Raw genomic sequence first — 23,505 nt, forward strand, 5'->3', positions numbered from 1 at the left:
GGAAAAGGCTTTCCCTAGAGCCTAAAATCTCCAGAACTGCCAATACCTTGATTTTAGACCATTCTGCTCAACGTAAGACCCACTGTGAGATTTATACTATGCTGCCATAAAAAAGAACAAGATCATGTCTTCTGTGGGAACAGCTGGAGGCCATTATCCTTAGCAAACTAACGTAGAAACAGAAAACCAAATACCACATGTTCTCATTTATAAGTGGGAGCTAAATGAAGAGAACACATGGACACAAAGAAGGGAACAACAGACACTGGGGCCAACTTGAAGGTAGAGGGTGGAAGGAGGGAGAGGAGCAGAAAAAATAACTACTGGATACTAGGCTTAGTACCTGAGTGACAAATTAATCTGTACAACAAATCCCCGTGACACGACTTTACCTGTATAACAAACCTGCGCATGTACCCTCGAAACTAAAATAAAAATTAGAAAAAAAAAAAAAAGAACCATGAGGTAATAAATTTGTGTTCTTTTGAGCTGTAACGTTTTTGTCAACTTTTTAAAGTAGCCATAGGAAACTAATTAAAGGAATGAATTGATAAACTAGATTTCATCAGAATTAATTTTTTTTTTTTTGCTTTAAAAGTCACCATGAAGAAAGTGAAAACACAATCTACACAATGGAAGAAATATGTGCAAATCAAGTATCTGTTAAGGACCATATCTACACGATATAAAGAATTCTTATAACTCAATTAAAAAGACAGCACAATTTAAAAATGGACAAAGGGTTCTCCAAAGAAGATGTAGAAATGGCCAATGAATGAAGGAGAGATGCTCAAAAGGGAAATGATACTCATTAGGGAAATGAAAATTAAACCACAATGAGGTACATTTCAAATCAACTAGATGGTTATAATAAAAGAGACGGTAAGTTGCAGAAGATGTGGAGAAATTGAAACCCTCATACATCACTCGTCTTAATGTAAAGTGGTACAGCTGCTTTGGAAGTTTGGCAGTTCCTCCTTGAAAACATTATACTAAATAAAATAAGCCAGACACATAAGGCTACATGGCTATATACTGTATGATCATTCATATAAAATGTCCAAAGTTGGCAAATCCATAGAAACACAAAGTTGATTATAGCTGGCATCATAGGAGAATGGGTAGTGACTGCTAATAGGTATAGGGTTTTTTTGGGGGTGATAAAAATGTTCTGGAATTAGAGTAGTGATAGTTGTACAGTTTTGTAAATGCACAGAGAACCACCAAATTGTACACTTTAAAACGGAGAATTGATGGTATATGAATTATTTTTCACTTTAATAAAAAGACAAGACAATAGTGTTGGTGACAACGTGGAGAAATTGGAATCCTTATATCTACCTGGTGGGAATGGTATGGACATTTTGGAAAACAGTTTAGCAGTTTCTTAAAAGGCTACAGAGTTATCTATCATAGGACAGTAATTCTACTTCCACCTAAAGAGAAAGGACAATATATGTCCACACAAAATCTTGTACATAATTATTCATAGCAGCATTATTCACAATGGCAAACAAAGTGGAAACAACTAAATATCTGTCCATTGATAAATGAAGAAATAAAATGTGTTATATATCCGTACAATAGAATGTTATTCAGCAATAAAAAGGATGGAACTATTGAAACATGCTACAACAGTGGATGAACTCTGAAAATATTACGCTGACAGAAGACAGTTACAAAAGAACCACATATTGTATGATTTCTATCTATATAAATTGCACAGAATAGGCAAATATATAGTGATAGAAAGTCTATCTCTATAGACACAGAGATTAGTGATTGGAGGTTGAAGGGAAAAATGGAGTGTATGCCAATGGATAAGAGATTTGTTTCGGGGATTATGAACAGGCTGCAAAAGTAAATTACGTAATGGTTGTACAATTCTGTAATTATACTAAAAATGAATGGAAATATACTAAAAACCAATGAATTGTACACTTTAAATGAGGCTGAAGTGGGAGGATCACTTGAACCCACGAGTTCAAGACCAGCCTGGTGGGCAACATAGCAAGACCCTGTCTCTACAAAAAAGTAAAGGCAGAAGGAAAGAACAAACAAGTGTATTGAGTTTTCAAAGTGTGGACAAGTTGTGTATGAAGAGCATTTACAATGTACAGAAGCTGCAGAGCTGGGGAGTGGTTGGGGGGAGGTGGCAGGCAAGTCATGACGGCTGAGGCTAGGTAGGTTGTAAAGTAGTAGGAAAGATATTTTAACAGCTTCTCTATTAAATTTTACACACAGAGAACTTTTTTTTTTTTTAATCCAGCTAATGCTTAAAAAGGGACAAATAAGAGGCTGTTGTTAACCCTTTGTTAAATCATGTTACTTGCACAGTACTTAAAGTATACATATTGATCTAAGGGAATGGATTATTTGTGTTTAGAAAGCACAATCTCGACAAATGAATGGAAGTTATAGGAATACAGATTTGGACTCTCCCTTGGGCTCTCCCGTCACCTTTTAAAACAGTACATCACAATAATCAAGATGGTTGAATCTTCAAATAGGGCTATGTCATTATCATTATCAATGTACCACTTCCCTTTAAATCCCTATTAAGAGAACTAAATGAAATTCTACATATGTCGTTCTTCTTAAACACTGTTTCTGTCTGGAGAAACATTTAATTTCCATGCAGTTTAATTATACATGATAAGTAATAGCTTGCAGGCTGTCCTTTACCAGTCTGGCCAACATGGTGAAACCCCATCTCTACTAAAAACACAAAAACTAGCCGGATATGGTAGCAGGTACCTACAATCCCAGTTACTCTGGAGGCAGAGGTTGCAGTGACCTGAGATTGTGCCACTGCCCTCCAGCCTGGGTGACAAAATGAGTCTCTGTCTCAAAAAACAAACAAACAAACAAACAAAAAGCTTGCTATCTATCAACTTAAGTTTTTGTTTGTTTGTTTTGGAGATAGGGTCTTGCTCTGTTGCCCAGGCTGGAGTGCAGTGATAAAATCATGGCTTACTGCAGCCTCGACCTCCTGGGCTCACGTGATCCTCCCACCTCAGCCTCCCAGTTAGCTAGGACAATGAGCAACCAGGCCTAATTTTTTTAAAAAAATTATAGAGACAGGGTCTCGCCATGTTGCCCTGGCTGGTCTCAAACTCCTGGGTTTGAGCAATCCTCCTGCCTTGGCCTCCCAAAGTGCTGGGATTATAGGCGAGAACTACCACACCCAGTCCAATTTAAGTTTTAAGACAACATAAACAAAAATAATAATGACAGAAAGCCAAATATTACAGTACTCCTCATTATAACATAGTTTCTTTCAGCACAAGCTAAGAAATACCAAATACAGTAACCACAGGCATCTCAAAAAGTTAATATTAAAAATGTGCTGAACTCAGGACTACTATTCAGCAATTTAAAAATAAAGTAAAAAACTGACATATGCAATAATATGAGTGAATCTCAAATGCTTTATGCTGAAAGAAGGCTTATAGCAGTACCTACAATATTTCATTTATACGAAGTTTTTAGAACAGGCAATAGTAATTTATGGTAGGAAAAAATTAATAGTGGTTCTTGTGGTAAAGGGCTAGAAGGGGTAGGAACTGACTGGAAAGGGCCTTGAGGGAACTTTCCAGGGTGATGGTAATATTGTATATATAATAGGAGTTTGGGTTACTACAGGTGCATCCTTTGTTCAAACTTATCAAATGGTACACTTAAGATTTATATATTTTACTGTCTTTAAATATTACCTCAAAACCTCCACAATTTTAAAATATTGAGCTCTAATTAATGATATGCACGCTAAAGCATTAAGTGTACTGATACGTGCAACTTAATTTGAAATTCATGAAAAATAAGATGGACTGTTGATGGAGAAATGGCTGAAAAGATGTACTGATAAGAGATAAACCAAGTATGGTTAACTGGAATTAGGTGGTGGATGTACGGGTATAAAATTCTTTCAACTTGTCTGTACGCTTTGAACTTTTCACAATAAAAAGTTAAAGAAATAAAACATGGATGTATGGGGGTAAAATGAGCTAACACGATCAGGATCCATTAATAATCAAGGTTCAATCCTGGAAAACAGCTATTCTTATTGTCTTAAATAAACAAACAAAAAATTTGTGTTTTTCTCTCTCTGTCTGAAATTGAACCAAAGCTAGACCATGAATCACTAAAAGAAAGCAAAAAATTTCAAAATATTGTGGATAAACTTTATAAGGCTTTTTACTAATAGACCTTTCAAATAACCGAAAATATACAATGCAAACTGGAATAAACCATTGAGTTATAAGTATATCTGCCTTGTTAAATAATTAATATGACATATTATAAAATGGAGGGCTGAGTATGGTGGCTCATGCCTATAATCCGAGCACTTTGGGAGGCTGAGGTAGGGGACTGTTTGAGGGGTTTGAGACCAGCCTGGGAAACGTAGTGAGACATTGTCTCTATAAAAAATCGAAAAATTAGTGGGGCATGGTGGCACATTCCTGTAGACCCCACTAGGAGGCTGAGGTGGGAGGACTGCTTGAGCTGAGAAGGGTGAGGCTGTAATGAGTCATGAGTGAGACACGGCACTCCAGCCTGGGTGACAGAGGGAGACTGTGTCTCAAAAAACAAATGCATAAATAAATGAAATAAAATGAAGTTCCTGGATTACTATGCAATACCTAAAATTTCCAGTTCTTTAAAACAAAATTAATCTAACTACTTTTCTCCAATATTTTTATTACACTATAAATGATTATTCCTTCCAATTATTAAAAAAAGTATTATAAATAATTATAAAATAAAAGTACATAGAAGACTAGATAAATCATCCTAACACCACTAATACTGGGGATAAGGGCAGTGTATCATCAATTTTTTCCCCTGAATTTCTAAATATTCTTTTTTGAACTTTCCCCCATATATAAGTATGTAAAGATATTTGTGTAAAAAATAGAATAAATTTATACATACAATTTTATATCTTGTTTTTTTTTTTTTTTTTGAGACAGGCTCTTACTCTGTTACTGAGGCTGGAGAGCAGTGGCATGATCATAGCTCACTGTAACCCAAAACTCCTGGGCTCATGTGATCCTCCCACCTCAGCCTTCCAAGTAGCTAGGACTAGAGATGTGCCACCACTGCTGACTGACTTTTTAAATTTTTTTGTAGAGATGGGTCTCATTATGTTGCCCAGGCTGGTGTCAAATTCCTGGCCTCAAGCAGTCCTCCTGCCTTGGCTTCCCAAAGTGCTGGGATCACATATGTATCGCTTTTTACAAATGAAGCTTATATAATGAGAAATTACAATATTATTAAGGCTATTGATACATACTGCTTTCCAAAATAAGTGTACATAGCAATTTGAATTCCACCAATAGTATGTAATAGCATTTGTCAAAGTTCAGTATTATTATTTTTAATCTTCACCAATTTAACATACTATAAAATTATATTTTGTTTAATTATGTATCTCTTTGATTTCTAGTGAACTTGGACATTCTTGCAATCTCGGCTCACTGCAACCTCCGCCTCCCAGGTTCAAGCAATTCTCCTGCCTCAGCCTCCCGAATAGCTGGGGCTACAGGCGCCCGCCACCACGCCCAGCTAATTTTTTGTATTTTTAGTAGAGATGGGGTTTCACCATGTTGGCCAGGATGGCCTCGATCTCTTGACCTCGTGATCTGCCCGCCTCGGCCTCCCAAAGTGCTGATATTACAGGTGTGAGTCTCCACGTCCCGCCACTTTCTTTCAAAAATATATTGACCATCTATTTTTGGGGTTCATGTGTGAATTATCTATTCATGTCTTTTGATCTTGCATTTAATACCTAGATATTCCTGATATATTAATTGATCTGGCCATTGCTGCCCTAAGCAGAAACTCCACTTGAGTACTATCTTCTCTTTTCTTAGGCCCATGTCGCGGCGCCTTATTAGCTACTCTGAAGTCTCTAACCTGCGTAGGAAAACATGTACACCCAATGGTGAACTTTTATCAACCAATATTCTGGTGCTATGATACCAGTCTTCACTGTTTTATTCCTGACTTTAATAGAATGTTAGGTATGGTGTTGGCTGTTAATTTCAGATAAATATTTCTTATTAAATATCCATCTATTATTAGTTTACTAGTCTTTTTCATCTTCCTTCTAATATTTTAAATCATATATACAAGCTTAGATTAGAGCTACTTTGGTCATGAGACATTGTTCTTCAATAATACTATTATTATTTCTCTAAAGATTTTAAAAAACTCATTTATTCAACAGGGAGACTCTTTGGGGAAAGCAAACATACACTTTAATCTTCAACTTGGCATTATTATGGCCATTGAAAAATATATTTTCTAATTTTTTATAGTTTCAAGCCAACAACTTCATATTCTCCAAGAAAAAAAAGCTCTGATGTCTTTTAATATAATAAATATGATGTCACAAAAGAAAAACAATCTCTCAATTCATTAAAATCTACTCCATCTTGTCAGAAAGAAAAATTATTTATGGAAGAAAGTAATTCTAACCCTATATGGACTTTGGATTTTAAGACTAATAACAGGTTATATTAAAGCTTCAAGGTAAATGTGCTTCTTTAGATTAAGCCACAATTCTTTTCCAGGAGAAGCAAATGCCTTTTGTGTTCCAAATGTCCTAATGTACAAGAAGAGTTTGGAAAAATTAGCCCCTTTTATTAAGAATCTACCATATTTCAATATGAAGTATTTTAACTACAGAGCATTTCTTCAAATACCAGGATGCCTATTGTGTAACTTCTTAACAATCCACTTTATAACTCAGAAACAAATAATCATGTACTTTCATCACAGTTGGTAAACTGGTAAAACCTGTTCATAAGTTTTATCAAGTCTAAGACCTAAACCTATTATACACAGTCGTGCAGATGGATTTTTTAAATCACATACAAAAGTAGTTTTATTTATATTTACATTTACTATTTTAGTACTGCTGAAAAAATAGGTTTTTACTATAATTGAAAAACTTAGTCTCAGATCCTTGAAAATTACATGGCACTTTAAGATCCAAATGCATCAGAAAATGGACCAGCTGTCGACTAATAAGAGTATTAGGTAATTTAAATATTTATTGAACAACTACTGTGTACTAGGTCACTGACAGGAATAGCAAAATATTAAAGTATAATTTTTTTAAAAGACATGGATATATAAGTTTAAGTATTTATGTTTATATATGCTTACATCTGCATTAATGTTTTTATAAACATGCACAATCCATTATTAATAACAACTGACTCTGAGGAGCAGAATGTACATTTTTCACTACATATTTCTCTTTGTATTATCTGAACTTTCTGTTTTTATTTTTGGTATTTTCCCCCATAGTTACACTTAATATGTACTTCAATAGGGGGACTTTATAATTTAAAAATCATGAAAGTATGCAATTCACAATTAAATGGAAAAAAATCAAGCAATTTGCTTTATATTACAATTCTTTCAGTAAAGATGATTTATTGAACCATGCTTAAAAAAATCTGTCATGAGAAAGAAATATATAATTATAAATTCAAAAAATATAAAGATACTGCTAATGACAGACTTACTTTAAAAGTAATTCTATTTAAACCTGAGGTTGTGTGTAAACATTTTAAAATGTTATTCATAGGCCGGGTGCAGTAGCTCACGCCTGTAATCCCAGCACTTTGGGAGGCTGAGATGGGCGGATCACGAGTTCAGGAGATCGAGATCATCCTGGCTGAAACGGTGAAACTCTGTCTCTACTAAAAATACAAAAAATTAGCTGGGCATGGTGGCACGCGCCTGTAGTCCCAGCTACTTGGGAGGCTGAGGCAGGAGAATCGCTGGAACCCGGGAGGCAGAGGTTGCAGTAAGCTGAGATCTGCACTCCAGCCTGGGCAACAGAGCATGTCTCTGCCTCAGAAAAGAAAGAAAAAAAGAAAAAAAAAGTTATTCACTTACGGAGGGATCTCAGAGATGTATGTCAAAGAAAGAGCCTATAATCCTACTTCTAAAATATGAAAGTTAAAAAAATATAAGACTATAAATTTTCTACTTTGGAAATAATGTAAAATTCATTCAATACTAATGAAAACTTTCTTTTATGAGGGCATTGTATTTATAAACGCCAGAGTAAAACCATAAAGGTACTCTGCCTCCTCCCACTCAAGGTCACTTCTGAAATTATCTGGAAGGCCTAGGTATACTAGTAACCTTGGTGATAAAGAAAAGAAAGATGTGAAACACTTTACAATACACGTGATACACCAGAAGAGAAAGGCTAATTTCTGGATAGACCTTGGTCTATCTTTTCTTTAAAAAAAAAAGTTGGGGACAGCCTTTTACTTTTAGCAACTGCAGCACTCACATTTATATTTTCCTGATCCTCAATTCTTCTCCAATGATGGGGTTAATTTTTCACTGACCCCTATGTCCAAAATATTTGAGATTTAAAAGGAATTTTTAAGATAGTACAATCCCCTCACTTTAACAGATGAGAGAACTGAAGTTATGTGCTTATGCAGTATTTACTAAGCTATAGTGAGGAGTACAAAGATAAAACTTCGGTAAAACTTTGTCCTTGTCTTAAGGAAGCTTATAAATCATTGGAATTAAGTTATATACATGGATAACAATAATACAATTGGCTTACTTTATCTTAAAGGTTAAAAAATTAATCTGTGAGCAAGCCAGAAGAAGAATTCAAGCCTCCCAGTTTGCAGGCCATTGTCTTTTTCTCTCTGTCACAAGGTTTCAGAAAGAGGGGAACTTCAAAGTCAAGATTTAAACTTGGGAAGAAACTTACATATTAAAACTTTACTGACAAGCTATTCACTTAAAATTTCTATAATACAGGATGACTTTATCATATGAAAAGCTATTAGTAAAGAGAATGATTACTGTTAATGCTGACAACAATAGTAATTATTATTAACATTCTTTTGGACCACTTATTCTGTGCCAGATACTTTACACAGATAACCTTTCATAACAACCCCATGCTAAAGGAGTCATTACCATCTGCATTTTACAGTAAAGGAAACAAAGACTATCCAGAGTCATGCAATGAGGGAGTGGCAGAATACAAATATGAACTCAAGCTCTCCAACAGCAAAGCCTGAGCTCTAAACCATCGGTTCTCTTGAACAATATGTAAGAGCATCCAGGTTCTGATCGCCTAGATTCCAGATAAGTTGGGTTTGATACTGTGAATGGCCTCAGAAACACAGCCTTGATGGAATCTTGCTCAGACAGAGTTGAGGAAATCGGATATAAAGTAAAAGGTTAATTTTCACAAGAAAATATTCCCTACTTATAAATGTATAGGAAACTACTACCTAAAGATCAATTCTTTAACATAACTTCAATATTTACTGAAAGCTTGTATCCCAGGCACAATATTAAGTACTGGTGATACACAGATAAATTTTCTATAAACTGTCTACCTTAGGCATTTGTGCTAGGCATGAAAGAGGACAATATGAGACCTACAAGCTAAAATCTTAAAAAAAATCTAGTCAGCTAAAACATCTACACACAAACATTTCAATAATATTATTAAGAGTTAATTAGAAACACATATTCACAGGTCTGTATATAATTATATTATATGTATATTTATAACTCAGAAACAAATAATCAGGTACTTTCATCACAGTTGGTAAACTGGTAAGTTTTGTCTGTTCCATAAGTGGAACAGACAAAAAAAACCCCTCAAGTTCAGAAGATTTAGAGATCACTATGGGCTGGAGAAGCTTTTGGGAAAGGAAGGAATATAAACAGCACCTTCCTTTAAGGATGCACAGAATTTAGAAAAAATATGGAACAGAGGACAAGTATTCCATGAGAAGAAAAAATAATGTGGACAAGGGCGCCAGGCAAGAAAACATAATATTAATATAAATATAATAAATATAAATATTCAAGAAAATATAAGGCATGATTCAAGGGAAAAATGAAGAAACAATATGAGTAGAATAAAGGTTTTGCATATGGACAACATGGTTGAAAGGGCAGGAAGAAGCAAAACTAAAGGGATAACTTTATTATACATAGCCACAATAAAATATTTTAAAGCCACTTTTATACTTTGACAAATACACCATACAAAAATAGAAGAAATTTAAAAATTCCTAGTGAGGTTTATACATTTTTTTTCTGTCATATATATTTTTTACTACTAAAAAAGGTTTGAAAAAGTTGTTTTGGACAGGAGGAAGCAATTTTATTTAAAAGACTTTAGCTAGAATGACAAGAATGAATAACTCTTTAAAATCAAGTCAGAGTAAGAATGGAGGAAGAGATTAAAGCTATAGGATAAGGCTAAAACTGATGGTATAAATGTGAGCTAAAGTCTGAACTAAGGGAGCACACAAGCACACACTCATAGGTGGTTAGAAGGAACAGAAACGTCAACGATACTATCTTGAGCAATCTTACCCACCCACAACAGGACTAGCTGGTTTCAAAAACAAACGAACATTATTTCTGAGGATTTTTGACTTCATAGGTGAGAAAATCTGGAAGGCTACACCCATGATTGCAACTGTGTTCTACTCCTCCTTAAGGTTTTGTCATGCTCCGTGACTACATCAGAAACTTACAAGTAGCCATGCAGCAAACCCTGAAGATTAAAAAAAAAGAGAGCTCAAGCTAATTTGGCCTTGTTAGTTTATTTCACGCAGAGGGACAGTTGATGACTATATCTGGCTGCCAGCTGAGGTTTAGTTGATCCTGGGCTTTGCCCAGATATCCTACAATCACATGTAGGATGTGAATATCCTAATTTTGATTAAGTTTAATGCTACACAGTGTGGGTGCCTTGATGAAATGAAGTGATGCTTCAGGCAGATTATTCATCTGTGACTTAGTGTGGTGCTATGGTTTGTCACTCTATTTTTAAATGATCAATTTTGTACTACCTGGCTTGCCTTCTGCATTAAGAAGTGATTTACCCCAGGTGAAAGAGCTAGTAAGTGGCAGAGACAGAATTGAAGATCAGACATTGGTACAAGTCCAGTGGTCTTCAAACAATAGGCTGAGTTCAAAATTATAGTTGGTGGCCTGGCGCGGTGGCTCAAGCCTGTAATCCCAGCACTTTGGGAGGCCAAGACGGGCGGATCACGAGGTCAGGAGATGGAGACCATCCTGGCTAAAGTGGTGAAACCCCGTCTCTACTAAAAAAATACAAAAAATCTAGCCGGGCGAGGTGGCGGGCGCCTGTAGTCCCAGCTACTCGGGAGGCTGAGGCAGGAGAATGGCATGAACCCGGGAGGCGGAGCTTGCAGTGAGCCGAGATCGCGACACTGCACTCCAGCCTGGGTGACAGAGCGAGACTCTGTCTCAAAAAAAAAAAAAAAAAAAAAAAAAAAATTATAGTTGGTATAGTCTGGCACAGACCTACTGTTGTTTTATCAGTCACAAATGTTTCCACAGCTACTCTGATGAAGCCCTTATTTCTCTATTTGTTCACACCAATATGAGATGTCTGTCCTGTATCTTACTATAATCTAAACATATCACCTCTAGGGCATTCTTCTTGATCCCGCTATCTTTTGCTGAATCTTGGTAAATACCATTGCTATATCCAATTGTAACGGGTATTCAATTCTCAGAAATCTATGAGGAATCTATTCTTAAAGAAAATTAATCAGTTTACAGTCAACTTGTTCAGGTTTTCCTATATAGATTTCCTTAGTTTGTAGAAACTAAGTATACCGTAGATGTGAAGTTTTTCAACTGATATTTGTAATTCAGATATAAGTACTGTGTATTTTTAGACAAGGCTGGGAGGCTGGGAGCTGCAGGACAGGGTGGAACAGCACAGTTAAAAGCTAAATTACAAACAAATACACAAAATTTAATTTTTGACTGAAAAATGCCAAACCACCAATCTAGGTTTTTAATAAACATTTTGAAGTTCCAGCTCTAACTTGCTTGTTTGAAAAGTAGAAAGTAAAATTTTAATTTTTCACAGAAATAAGGTTGGTTTTCCCAGATTAGTACCCTTATCTTGCTTCCTTTTAGAGTACCACAAGAGGCTAAAATGTCATATTATATTTTTGCAACTACTCCAGTGGAATCACCCTATTATATGGTAAGCAGATGATGGTAAGCAGGGAGTTCCCAGATGATATTTTAAACATTAAAAATACAAGACCTATTATCTTTCCTTCACCTGTACTTCCTTTTCCTTTTCTTACTCAGGATAGAGTCTAAATATAGTCAAATAATAAAGTTACTATTTATTCAAAATTTTAACCATCCTTGAGGGTCAAACTTAACTTTTACTTTCTCCACAGGCCCATTTCATTTCCACAATCAACAAAGGTTTTTCTACATCAGAATGTTTACATTCTGTAAACATTTTCTTTGCCACAGGAGACTATTCTCAAATTATTTCAGGTGTTAGTCTTACCTCTCCATTAAGAACATAAGCTCAAAGATATGCATTAAACTTTTAGATCACTGCAATCCTTAACTGATCACAATGTTTAATAAATATATCGATGTAAAAATACCGAATACCAACTATATTCAGGCCACCATGCCAAGCAGGGATGATATCTAACTAAATTTCCACAGAAATAAATTTGAAACAATTGGAAAGACATAGGAAAGAAAAATGACAGTTACACAGTAGATATATTTAGGAATGTCTATGGCCCAGAGAATAGTGGAAAGTCTAATTCAGGTAAAAGCAGTGAAGTTAATAAATTTTAGAAATGTTGTGATGGGGCCGTGCGCAGTGGCTCACGCCTGTAATCCCAGCACTTTGGGAGGCCGAGGCAGGTGGATCACTTGAGGCCAGGAATTCAAGACATGCCTGGCCAACATGGCAAAATCTAATCTCTACCAAAAACACAAAAATTAGCCAGGCATGGTGGTAGGGGCTTGTAATCCCAGCTACTGAGGAGGCTGAGGCACCAGAGTCACTTGTACCCAGGAGGCAGAGGTTGCAGCGAGCCGAGATTGCGCCACTGCACTCCAGTCTGGCCGACAGAGGGAGACCATGTCTCAAAAAAAAAAAAAAAAAAAGAAAAAAAAAAAAGGAAAAAAAAATATTGCGCTGGTGTTTTCTCTCTCAGAAAGCAGAGAAAACACTAAATCCAATCCCAACTTAACAGAGGGGAACTACTTTATAAAGTAGAAGGGATGAAAACTTTGTAAGAAAGCAATCGTGACATCTTACATCTTAGTGTTGGCGATACTAGGAAAGGAACACTGGGCATAGTTGGATATATGCTCTCAGAGTTCTGAGAAACGATAGGTCGGATCATGAAAGGAAGATTTTAGGTCGGGCACCGTGGCTCACGCTTGTAATCCCAGCACTTTGGGAGGCCGAGGTTGGCGGATCACATGAGGTCAGAAGTTTGAGACCAGCCTGGCCAACGTGGTGAAACCCGGTCTCTACCAAAAACACAAAAATTAGCTGAGTGAGGTGGCGCGGGCCTGTAGTCCTAGGTATTTGGGAGGCTGAGGTAGGAGAACTGCTTGAACCGGGGAGGTGAAGGTTGCAGTGAGCCAAGATTGCACCACTGCACTCCAGCCTCGCCACAGAAGGAGACTCCGTCTTAAAAAAAAAAAAAAAAAAAAAAAATAGGAAGATGATTTTGGAAGGCTGCAAGCTCACAAGTGAAATGATTACATTCAAACATAAATGCCTACCTCCTGATTAGCTGCCTTATAAAAATTTGAAGGCATAGTAAAAGAAATCTATCACCAAAAGGCATGTTAGTTGCCCTCTCCACTTGATCGCATTACATCTCTATTGTGCAAAGAACTGGGTTAATCTTAAGAAATTACAGTCTAATTTTGATTAGAGCCCTAATGCTTCAAACAGAAAAAGCGTTACTCTTGCTAAGTTACTATAACCTGCTCAGTGTTAATCAATGTCATTACCATAATTTTTATCTTGCATTGTAACTAGAAAACGAAGTAATTACTGAATAGAAGCTATCTTGGCTCACCTGGCAGAAATACAGGGTACACACATGCACACACACGGAGTGTGTGTATATTCCAGCAAATAATATTACATATAAAAGATCTAATTGGTTCATCGTGTAAATTTAGTAGGAACATTACAATGATGCTACAAGAATTTATCCAAAACTGAGGTTTCCTTAGAATATCTGTTAAAAGTAATTTTATTCAGTTAATAGAAGTTCTATTGAAAACATCAAACTTATAAAGCTATATATCCTGTTCATATTTGAATGTTTTATAAATATGGATTATTCTTATAATCAAGAAAAAAATTAAACAATATGAAGACTTCTTAAAGTATGTTTAAAAGCACAACTGTATTACAGTATTAACTGAAGTCAACAGTTTTAGGGAAATAATTCACTAAATCTAAAATTATAAAGGTTAATAAGAAGATTATATTGTTCTTAAACATCATTAAATAAAGAAAATCACTTTTTATTATACATTTATTGTTCTGAAGCATTCTGAATTTTCAGATCAGACACATATCAAAAACACATATACAAAAACAAATCAAAATAATGTTTTAGATAATCTATACTACCAATCTTTAAACCGTTTACAATCAGCCAACAAGTGCTTATTATTATAAAATCACACCCAAGTAGTATCAATCGACATGCTAAAATTGAATATATAGAGGACCTCTAAAAATAGGCAGTAGCCCTGTCCTAGACAATATAATTTGTATGATCAGGAGCTTTGTTGAAATCTTCCGAATACAGTACTGAGCACAGTTTTATACAAGTATTTTAAAACTGTACTAAAGTTTGTACTATAAATGTCTGCATGTTTATAGGAGGAATATTTAAGAAATATTTTTCTCCTTTATGATACCTTCATTAAAATACAGTTCCTGCCATCATAGACCTAATTGTAAAAGTCGAAACTATAAAACTTGTAAGAGAAAATCTTTGCAACTCTGGGGTAGGCAAATATTTCTTAAAAGGAGATACAGAACATAAATTATTAAAGAAAAAAACAGTCAATTGGATATGACGAAATCAAAAGCTTTTGTTCACAAGACACACTGGTTTTTGTTTTTTTTTTTTTTTGATACAGGATCTCGTTCTTTCACCCAGGCAGTGCAGTGGTATCATCATGGCTCACTGCATCCTCGTCCACCTGGGCTCAAGCGATCCTCCTATCTGAGCCTCTCAAGTAGCTGGGATCACAGGTATAGGCCACCACGCACGGCTAATTTTTGTATTTTTTTTTTGTAGTGATGGAGTTTTGTCATGTTGCCCGGGCTGGTCTCAAACTCCTGGGCTCAAACCATCTGCTCACTTCATCCTCCCAAAGTGCTGGGATTACAGGTGTGAGCCACTGCGCCTGGTCTGAGACACATCATTAAGAAAATACAAAAGCAAATCAGACTGGAAGAAAATATTTGCAAAATTCACATTTGATAATGGACATATAGAGAACTCTTACAACTCAATAATGAAACAAAACCAACATGTAAACAACCTAATTTAAAAAAGGGCAAAATAATATCCCTGATGAACATCAATGCAAAAATCCTCAATAAAATACTGGCAAATCGAATCCAGCAGCACGTCAAAAAGTTTATTCACTACAATCAAGTTGGTTTCATCCCTGAGTTGCAAGATTGGTTCAACATACACAAATCAGTAATGTAATTCATCACATAAACAGAACTAAAGACAAAAACTACATGATTATCTCAACAGATGCAGAAAAGGCCTTTGATAAAATTCAACATTCCTTTATGTTAAAAACTCTCAATACACTAGGTATTGAAAGAACACACCTCAAAATAATAAGAGCCATATATGACAAACCCACAGCCAATATCATACTGAATGGGCAAAAGCTGGAAGCAATCCCCTTGAAAACCAGCACAAGACAAGGATACCCTCTCACTACTCCTATTCAACATGGTATTGGAAGTTCTGGCCAGGGATCAGGCAAGAGAAAGAAATGAAGGGTATTCAAATAGGAGGCGAGGAAGTTAAATTGTCTTTGTTTGCAGATGACATAATCCTGTATCTAGAAAACCCCATTGTCTCAGCCCCAAAACTTCTTAAGCTGATAGGCAACTACAGCAAAGTCTCAGGAAACAAAATCAACGTGCAAATATCACAGGGATTCCTACACACCAACAACAGACAACCAGAGAGCCAAATCATGAATGAACTCCCATTCATAATTGCTACAAAGAGAATAAAAGACCTAGGAATGCAGCTAACAAAGGAAGTGAAGGACCTCTTCAAGAACTACAAACTACTGCTAAAGGAAATCAGAGACAACACAATAAATGGATGCTCATGGATAGGAAGAATCAATATCATGAAAATGGCTACACTGCCCAAAGTAATTTATAGATTCAATGCTATTCCCATTTAACTACCATCGACATTCTTCATAGAATTAGAAAAAACTTTTAAAATTCCTATGGAACCAAAAAAGAACCCATATAGCCAAGACAATCCTCAGCAAAAAGAACAAAGCTGGAAGCATCACGCTACCTGACTTCAGACTATACTACAAGGTTACAGTAATCAAAACAGCATGGTACTGGTACAAAAACAGACACAGACCAATGGAACAGAAGAGAGCACTCAGAAATAAGACTGGATACTTTGACATCTGATCTTTGACATCTGATCTTTGACATCTGATCTTTAACCATCTGATCTTTGACAAACTTGACATAAACAAGCAAAGGGAAAAGAATTCCCTATTTAATAGAATGCTGGGAGAACTGGCTAGCTATATGCAGAAAATTGACACTGGACTCCTTCCTTACAACTGACACAAAAATTAACTCAAGATGGATTAAAGACTTAAATGTAAAACCCAAAATTATGAAAACCCTTGAAGAAAATATAGGCAATACCATTCAGGACATAGGCACGGGCAAAGATTTCATGCCAAAAATGCCAAAAGCAATTGCAACAAAAGTAGAAATTGGCAAATGGGATCTAATTAAACCTAAGAGCTTCTGCACAGCAAAATAAACTATCAGAGAGAACAGACAACCTACAGAATGGGAGAAAATGTTTGCAATCTATCCATCTGATAAAGATCTAACATCCATAGTCTACAAGGAATTTAAACAAATTTACAAGAAAAAACAAATAATCCCATTAAAAAGTGGGCAAAGGACATGAACGAACATTTCTCAAAAGAAGACATTCACGCGGCTAACAAGCATATGACAAAAAGCGCAACACCACTGATCATTAGAGAAATGCAAATCAAAACCACAATGAAATGCCATCTTAGGCCAGTCAGAATGGTGATTATTAAAGTCAAGAAACGACAGACACTGGAGAGGTTGCAGAGAAATAGGAACGCTTTTACACTGTTGGTGGGACTGTAAATTAGTTAAACCATTGTGGAAGACAGTGTGGCAATTCCTCTAAGACCTAGAACCAGAAATACCATTTGCCCCAGCAATCTCATTACTGGGTATATGCCCAAAGGAATGTAAATCATTCTATTATACAGATACACACATGTGTATCTTCATTGCAGCACTATTCACAATAGGAAAGACATGGGAATCAACCCAAATGCCCATCAATGATAGACTGGATAAAGAAAATGTGATACATGTACACCATGGAATACTATGCAGCCAGCCATAAAAAGCAACAGGATCATGTTCTTTGTAGGCACATAGATGGAGCTGGGAGCCATTATCCTCAGCAAACTAACACAGGAACAGAAAACCAAACACCGCATGTTCTCATTTATAAGTAGGAGCTGAACGATGAGAACACATGGACATGGGGGATGACGGGGAGAGCATCAGGAAAAATAGCTAATGTGTGCTGGGCGTAATATCTAGGTGATGGGTTAATCTGTGCAGCAAACCACTATGACGCATGTCTACCTGTGTAACCAACCTGTGCACCCTGCACATGTACCCTGGAAGTTGAAGGGGAAAAAAAGAGAGCAAAAGATTGAATAGGCATTTCATAAAAAATAGGCATTTCATAAAAAACTAAAGGCATAGGAAAAGGACCTCAGAATCATTAGTCATCAGGGAAATAGAAATTAAAGCCACGATAAGATACTGCTAAAATTCTTACCAAAATGACAGATTAAAAAGCCTGAAAATACCAAGTGTTTAGGAGATGTACAGAAACTGGAACTCTTATACATTGGTGGTGGAAATTTTAAATGGTCCATTTTGGAAAACAATTTGGCAGTTTCTTATAAAGACGTAAATGGGAGTTTTCTTTATAATAACACAAAACTGGAAAAAACACAAATGTCTGAAAAAACACAAATGTTTTTATCCCCCCCTTTCAGGGATAAAACCAAAAAGGAATGATCTAGAAATACACACAAAGACACAGATGACTTTTAAAAACATTCTGAGCAAAAGAAGGCAGACACACACAAAAATACGTTCTATGATTCTATTTACATGGAATTTTAGAACTGGCAAAACTTATCTACAGACGTAGTTCTCAACTGGGGAAATTATGCCCTCCCCTTCCCTGGGCAATGCTGGAGACATTTTTGGTTGTCATAACTGGGGTGGCATAGGTATGGGGGTGGTTGCTACAGGGATCTGGTGGGTAGAGGTCAGGGATGCTGTTAAACATTCTATAATACACAGGCCAGCAGCCATGGCAAAGCATTACCAGGCCCAAAATGTTGAGAGTGCCCAGGCCCAGGTTGAGAAATTCTGTTCTAAGTGATCAGTGGTGGTTTAGATGGAAGTAAGGATATTGAATGAAGGAATTCTGGGGATAATAAAAATGCTCTACATTTTATTTTTATTTATTTATTTATTTATTTTTGAGATGGAGTCTCGCTCTGTTGCCCAGGCTGGAGTGCAGCGGCAAGATCTCGGCTTACTGCAACCTCCGCTGCCTGGGTTCAAGCAATTCTCCTGCCTCAGCCTCCCATGTAGCTGGGATTACAGGTGCCCACCACCACGCCTGGCTAATTTTAGTAATTTTAGTAGAGAAGGTATTTCACCATGTTGGCCAGGCTGGCCTCGAACTCCTGACCTTGTGATCTGCCTGCCTAGGCCTCCCAAAGGGTTGGGATTACAGGCGTGAGCCACCACACCCTGCTGATGTTCTGTATTTTAATTGTGGTAGTGACTGACTTGTCAAAACTCACCAAATTGCATACACTTAAAAAGTGTAAATTTTACTGTATGCAAATTTTACATCCAAGTTGATGCTAAAAACTATAATGCCTGTATAAAACTATGTTAAACAGTTTAATCCATTTTTTGTTTTTTAAAATACATGCACAGAAAAGACTGGTAAGGCAACTACCATTAAAGACAGGAAAAACCAATACCATTTATGGGATTATGGATAATTTTGAATTTTTTGCCCCGTTGTTCATTTGCTTAGTATTAACTAAAAATTTAATAACCTTTATGTGTACACACACACACAGAGACAGACACACACACATATATATCCAGTACCTAAAACAGGTACAGATAAATGAGGATCTTAGAAAAGCACAGGTGCACATGAATATTTAATTGTGATATTTGATCATAAGACCCTAGTTATTTCAAGAAACCATAAAAACGTGTAATGCAAAGGTACTTAGAAGTAAAGTTTTACTCTAAAACACTGCTAAACTGTTTACTGAGCTCAATTATAATTCTTTCAATACAAAAGTCTGCAAGGATGAATTTTCACTAGAAACAATGCTATGATAACCCTAATAAGACAGGGTGAAAAGGTCAAGAAATTCTTTAAAATTAAATGAATAAAGTTATCAAGTAAGGAATAATCCATTTCACCGTATTAATACGGTTGAAAACATAGCAGATACAATTCAGTTATGTTCATCAACAGGCCAGGGACTGAGCAAAGCGTGAGGAATTTACTATGAAAATGTCCGTGAAGAACAGACCAATGGAGAAAAATGGCATTGCCAACAAATCACACACAAACGGGCTAAAGGCTCTGATGGAGGTTTGAAGGTGGTACAATGAAAGAAGTCAAGCAACTACTTGGAGGAAGCATTTACAAAGGTGACATCTTAGCTAGACCTTGTCTGGTGAAAAATCATGAGATAATTTAGAAATCTTAGAAATAACACAAGAACCAATAAATAAATAAATAAATAAAAATAAATACAAACAAACACCACCACCACACATAACAATTTTGTTACACTGCTGTCTGATTTTTAGTCTTAAAGGTCAGCAATGAGAAAATCTTTTCCCGAAAAAGAAGATTATCCTACATACTGAGTAAGGAAATTATATCCCATATCCAAGGGGGAAATATATTTCAGATTCACCTTGATAGAAAATGCACTCCCTAAGCTTCCACCACGTCTACGTTTGGCAATTTAAGTCTCTGGCACTATTCAAAAGCATAGTGATTAAAAAAAAAAATCAATTAGGCTGCAGTTTAAAAATACTATATGAACACTTGTTAATATAGAATTAATATACGGCCTCATACTAAAACATCACCATACATTAGTAAGTGAATATTTTAAGGTACCTCCCAAAAGGGAGACACTGGGAATCCTACATACAGTACAGTACATCTTTGACAATAAGTTTTCAAGCCATAAGAGATGCTTACAAATATGTGGGGTAAACGATTACTCTATGTTGCTAAAAATGATTCCAACCAGGTAAAAAGGTCAACTCCTATCTAATGCGGAGAGAAAAGCCTGCAAGGTGGTGGGATGGTGAGAAAGACTCCTGGCAGAACCTGTCTGCCTTGCTCCTTGGATTTCCTGTAATTTTGAACATTACTGAAATTAAAGCATTGAAACTGAATTACATCAACTTTATTTCAGCAGAACAAATTTCGTGCAGCAGAAAACCCAGTTTTGGCGGTGAAAAAGTCGTCCCAAAGACAAAGGGTCTTAAGTACATCTGACTTTTCGGAGACAGCAGCAATGCGTCCTATTCTTTCTCTCCTGGCTCAGACTCAAAGAACTACTGCAGGCAATTCAGGTAACACTATTTCCTGGTAGTGTGATTCAGGTAACTGGAGAAAAGGAAAAAATGCTTAAAGCAATAAACTAGTATAAAAGGGAACCTTCTGGAGTCCCGTAATAGCCAGTGAACTAGAAACTCTTGATATTTTATAGATATTGACACCAACAGGGGAGCCAGGAGCCAAGTGCAACACCAGCCAAGGGTTGAAGGCAGGAAGAGAGAACAGTCACTGCCTGATCCTTTGGCTTCCACCGCAAAAGAGCGCCCCCACTCCAATACTCTCGTTCCTTAAAATGCCCCTATCCTCGGGACCCAAGCAGAAATACCCCACTCCCCTACAGTAACTCCTTACAATCCCAACAACCCTGCCGGAGTGTGACAGGCTGCGTCCACTTACTGAGCTGTCCCCCGCCCGACGTTGTACTCGGTTCCCGACCTCCAGCGCCCCCAACGCCGGCTGCTCCTGGGACCCCTGGCGCCCCCATCCCCGGCGGGGTTCCACTTTGCCTCTCGAAGTTGCCTGGATTGGAGAAGTAGTCGCGTAGCCGAGGCAACTCCCGGCCACTCTCTAACAGCTCGGTATGCAGCTCCAGGGCGGTCAGCAAGTATTGATCGCGCAACAGCTGAGCAGCGATCGCATCAATTGACAATCGGGCCGGGGTCTCCCCGGTGCCCCCCAGGGCCACTGCAGCCGCCGATGCCTCCCCAGGGAGCCCTGGCCGCGCACTGCTTCCTAAGGCCACGGGATCCTGTGGCGACAGCGAGCCCGCAGAGCCAGGATCTAGGCCACTTCCGGCACCCAGCCGAAGTACTGCCCGCCGTTCCTCTGTTGCCGCTACCTCATCATCGTCCTCATCCGAATCGCTGAGAAATGGATTCACGCCGCCACCACTGCCACTACCTCCAGGCGCCATCGCCGCCATCTTATCCTGTCAGGAGTGTGGGCGCCTCCCTGACTGGCTCCGACAGGCCGCAGCCCGAATCTTCTAGGCCTCAGGGGACACAGCGCACCTCCACAGCCCTGGCCTGACCACCTCCTGCCTCCCGACTTGAAGACAAGGAGTAGGCTCCAAGGCAGGAGATCCGGATGCAGCTGCACCTGATGCCTCAGCCTCTGCTGCACCAGCAGCCGGGCTCTGCAGGCGTCTTCCTGGTCTCCAGTATCGCGAGAACTGGAGCTTGCCCTGCCCCTCTCCCCAATCTAGCCCCGCCCCAGCCCACTTCAGCTCCGCCCATCCCAGGCGCCAAATAGCAAAGATTGAAGGCCCCGCTCTCCGCTCAAAAGCAAAACTCCACCCACCATTCCTCCATGATTGGTCAGAGAAGGAAGGCGTGGAGAGTACTGACGGGTGACTGGCCCGAGAATTATCGTGAGAGCAGCAGCGGCCGGGCAGGTGTTGGGGGCGTTCCGGGATTGAGGGGTGGTTGTGGTGGTGGCTTAGGGATACCCTACTGGCTTTCGCTTCAGTGGGTAGAGGGGACCCCTGCCCGAGAGCTTTAATGGAGCTGTGTCCTGCCTTCGCGCTGAGGAGCCCTCGTTTTCGAGATCAGGCCTGACTGGGATAAGCTCCAGGTAAAGTTCAGGGACCAGGGCGCGGAGGGTGTCGGCGCCCAAACTGTGGTGTCGCGCCGGCGGACGCGCTGTTTCCCTAGTGCGCTGCACTTTTTCTCGCTATTTGCTGCCACTGGTGACATTTTGTCCCCACGGATAGCAAGTGCCCAGGCCTGTAGTCAGAATGTGACTTCCCTTCTTTTCCCTTCTCTGCCACATGCTTACACACTCGGGAGGCCTAGCGACAGCTCGACTTCTCCGCCCCGGAATTGGTCCTGCCTGTGGGTGGGGACGGGGGCTGGAGAGACTAAACGGAAAAGGGGACGCTGAGATTGGCATTTGCCTGGATCTGGGAACGTCCTCGAGTTGGAAAACAAATTGTTAGGTGCTCAATAAACCCTTAGGATTTAATACACGATTTACACGACAGGGACCCTTCAGAATATCAGATGCTTTCTCACCAGTAGACAGATAAGTAAACTTAAGCCAAGAGTAGTGGATATAAAATCAACTCCACGCCGGGCGCGGTGGCTCACGCCTGTAATCCCAGCACTTTGGGAGGCTCGAACCGGGCGGATCACGAGGTCAGGAGTTCGAGACCAGCCTGACCAACGTGGGGAAACCCCCGTCTCTACTAATAATACAAAAATTAGCTGGGGTGGCGCGCACGCCTGTAATCCCAGCTACTCAGGAGGCTGAGGCAGGAGAATCGCTTGAACCCGGGAGGCGGAGATTGCGGTGAGCCGATGTCGCGCCACTGCACTCCAGCCTGGGCGACAGAGCGAGACTCCGTCTCAAAAAAAAAAAAAAAAAAAAAAAAAAAAAAAAAAAAATCAATTCCACTAATAAGGAGTCAAAGGAATTAACATCATTTTTCTTATATCCCAAACGATTCGTTATCCACTGTCTCCTGCAACATTTGTGACTTGTTCATTCAGCTGGAATCAAGGTTTTGGAACTTAGAACTATTTTAAAAGTTGAATGCTTCAGAGAGTTTTGATTTTTTTAATGAAACGTTAGCATATAAAGTACATATCTTAAGTTGAGAAGATCAACTTTTATCTTTTATGTTATTCCTTGATTA

At 38.2% G+C, this 23,505-nt stretch overlaps 2 protein-coding genes across 21 annotated transcripts in view; one reads left to right on the forward strand and one right to left on the reverse strand.

Moving 5' to 3' along the window:
- Positions 1 to 22,044, reverse strand: part of RELCH (RAB11 binding and LisH domain, coiled-coil and HEAT repeat containing) — a 121,476-nt gene extending 99,432 nt beyond the window's left edge. For 4 of the 12 annotated variants that reach the window (XR_003016916.2, XM_011733318.3, XM_011733317.3 and 1 more), the window contains exon 1: positions 21,267 to 22,044. Coding sequence is in view for 11 of the 12 variants with exons in the window: in XM_011733318.3 (XP_011731620.1) it covers positions 21,267 to 21,792 (526 nt within the window). In the remaining variant the exon portion in view is untranslated. The remainder of the gene's footprint in view (positions 1 to 21,266) is intronic. The other 8 variants (XM_071085231.1, XM_011733315.3, XM_011733314.3 and 5 more) reach the window with 5 other exon arrangements.
- LOC105477016 (phosphatidylinositol glycan anchor biosynthesis class N) overlaps positions 20,861 to 23,505 on the forward strand; it is a 157,620-nt gene continuing 154,975 nt past the window's right edge. For 5 of the 9 annotated variants that reach the window (XR_011616842.1, XM_071085233.1, XM_071085232.1 and 2 more), the window contains exon 1: positions 22,247 to 22,442. The gene's annotated coding sequence lies outside the window, so the exon portion shown is untranslated. Of the gene's footprint in view, positions 20,885 to 22,245; positions 22,443 to 23,505 lie in introns of those variants that run through there. The other 4 variants (XM_071085235.1, XM_071085238.1, XM_024791310.2 and 1 more) reach the window with 2 other exon arrangements.

Source organism: Macaca nemestrina, chromosome 19, assembly GCF_043159975.1.
Source record: "Macaca nemestrina isolate mMacNem1 chromosome 19, mMacNem.hap1, whole genome shotgun sequence".
Lineage (NCBI taxonomy): Eukaryota > Metazoa > Chordata > Mammalia > Primates > Cercopithecidae > Macaca > Macaca nemestrina.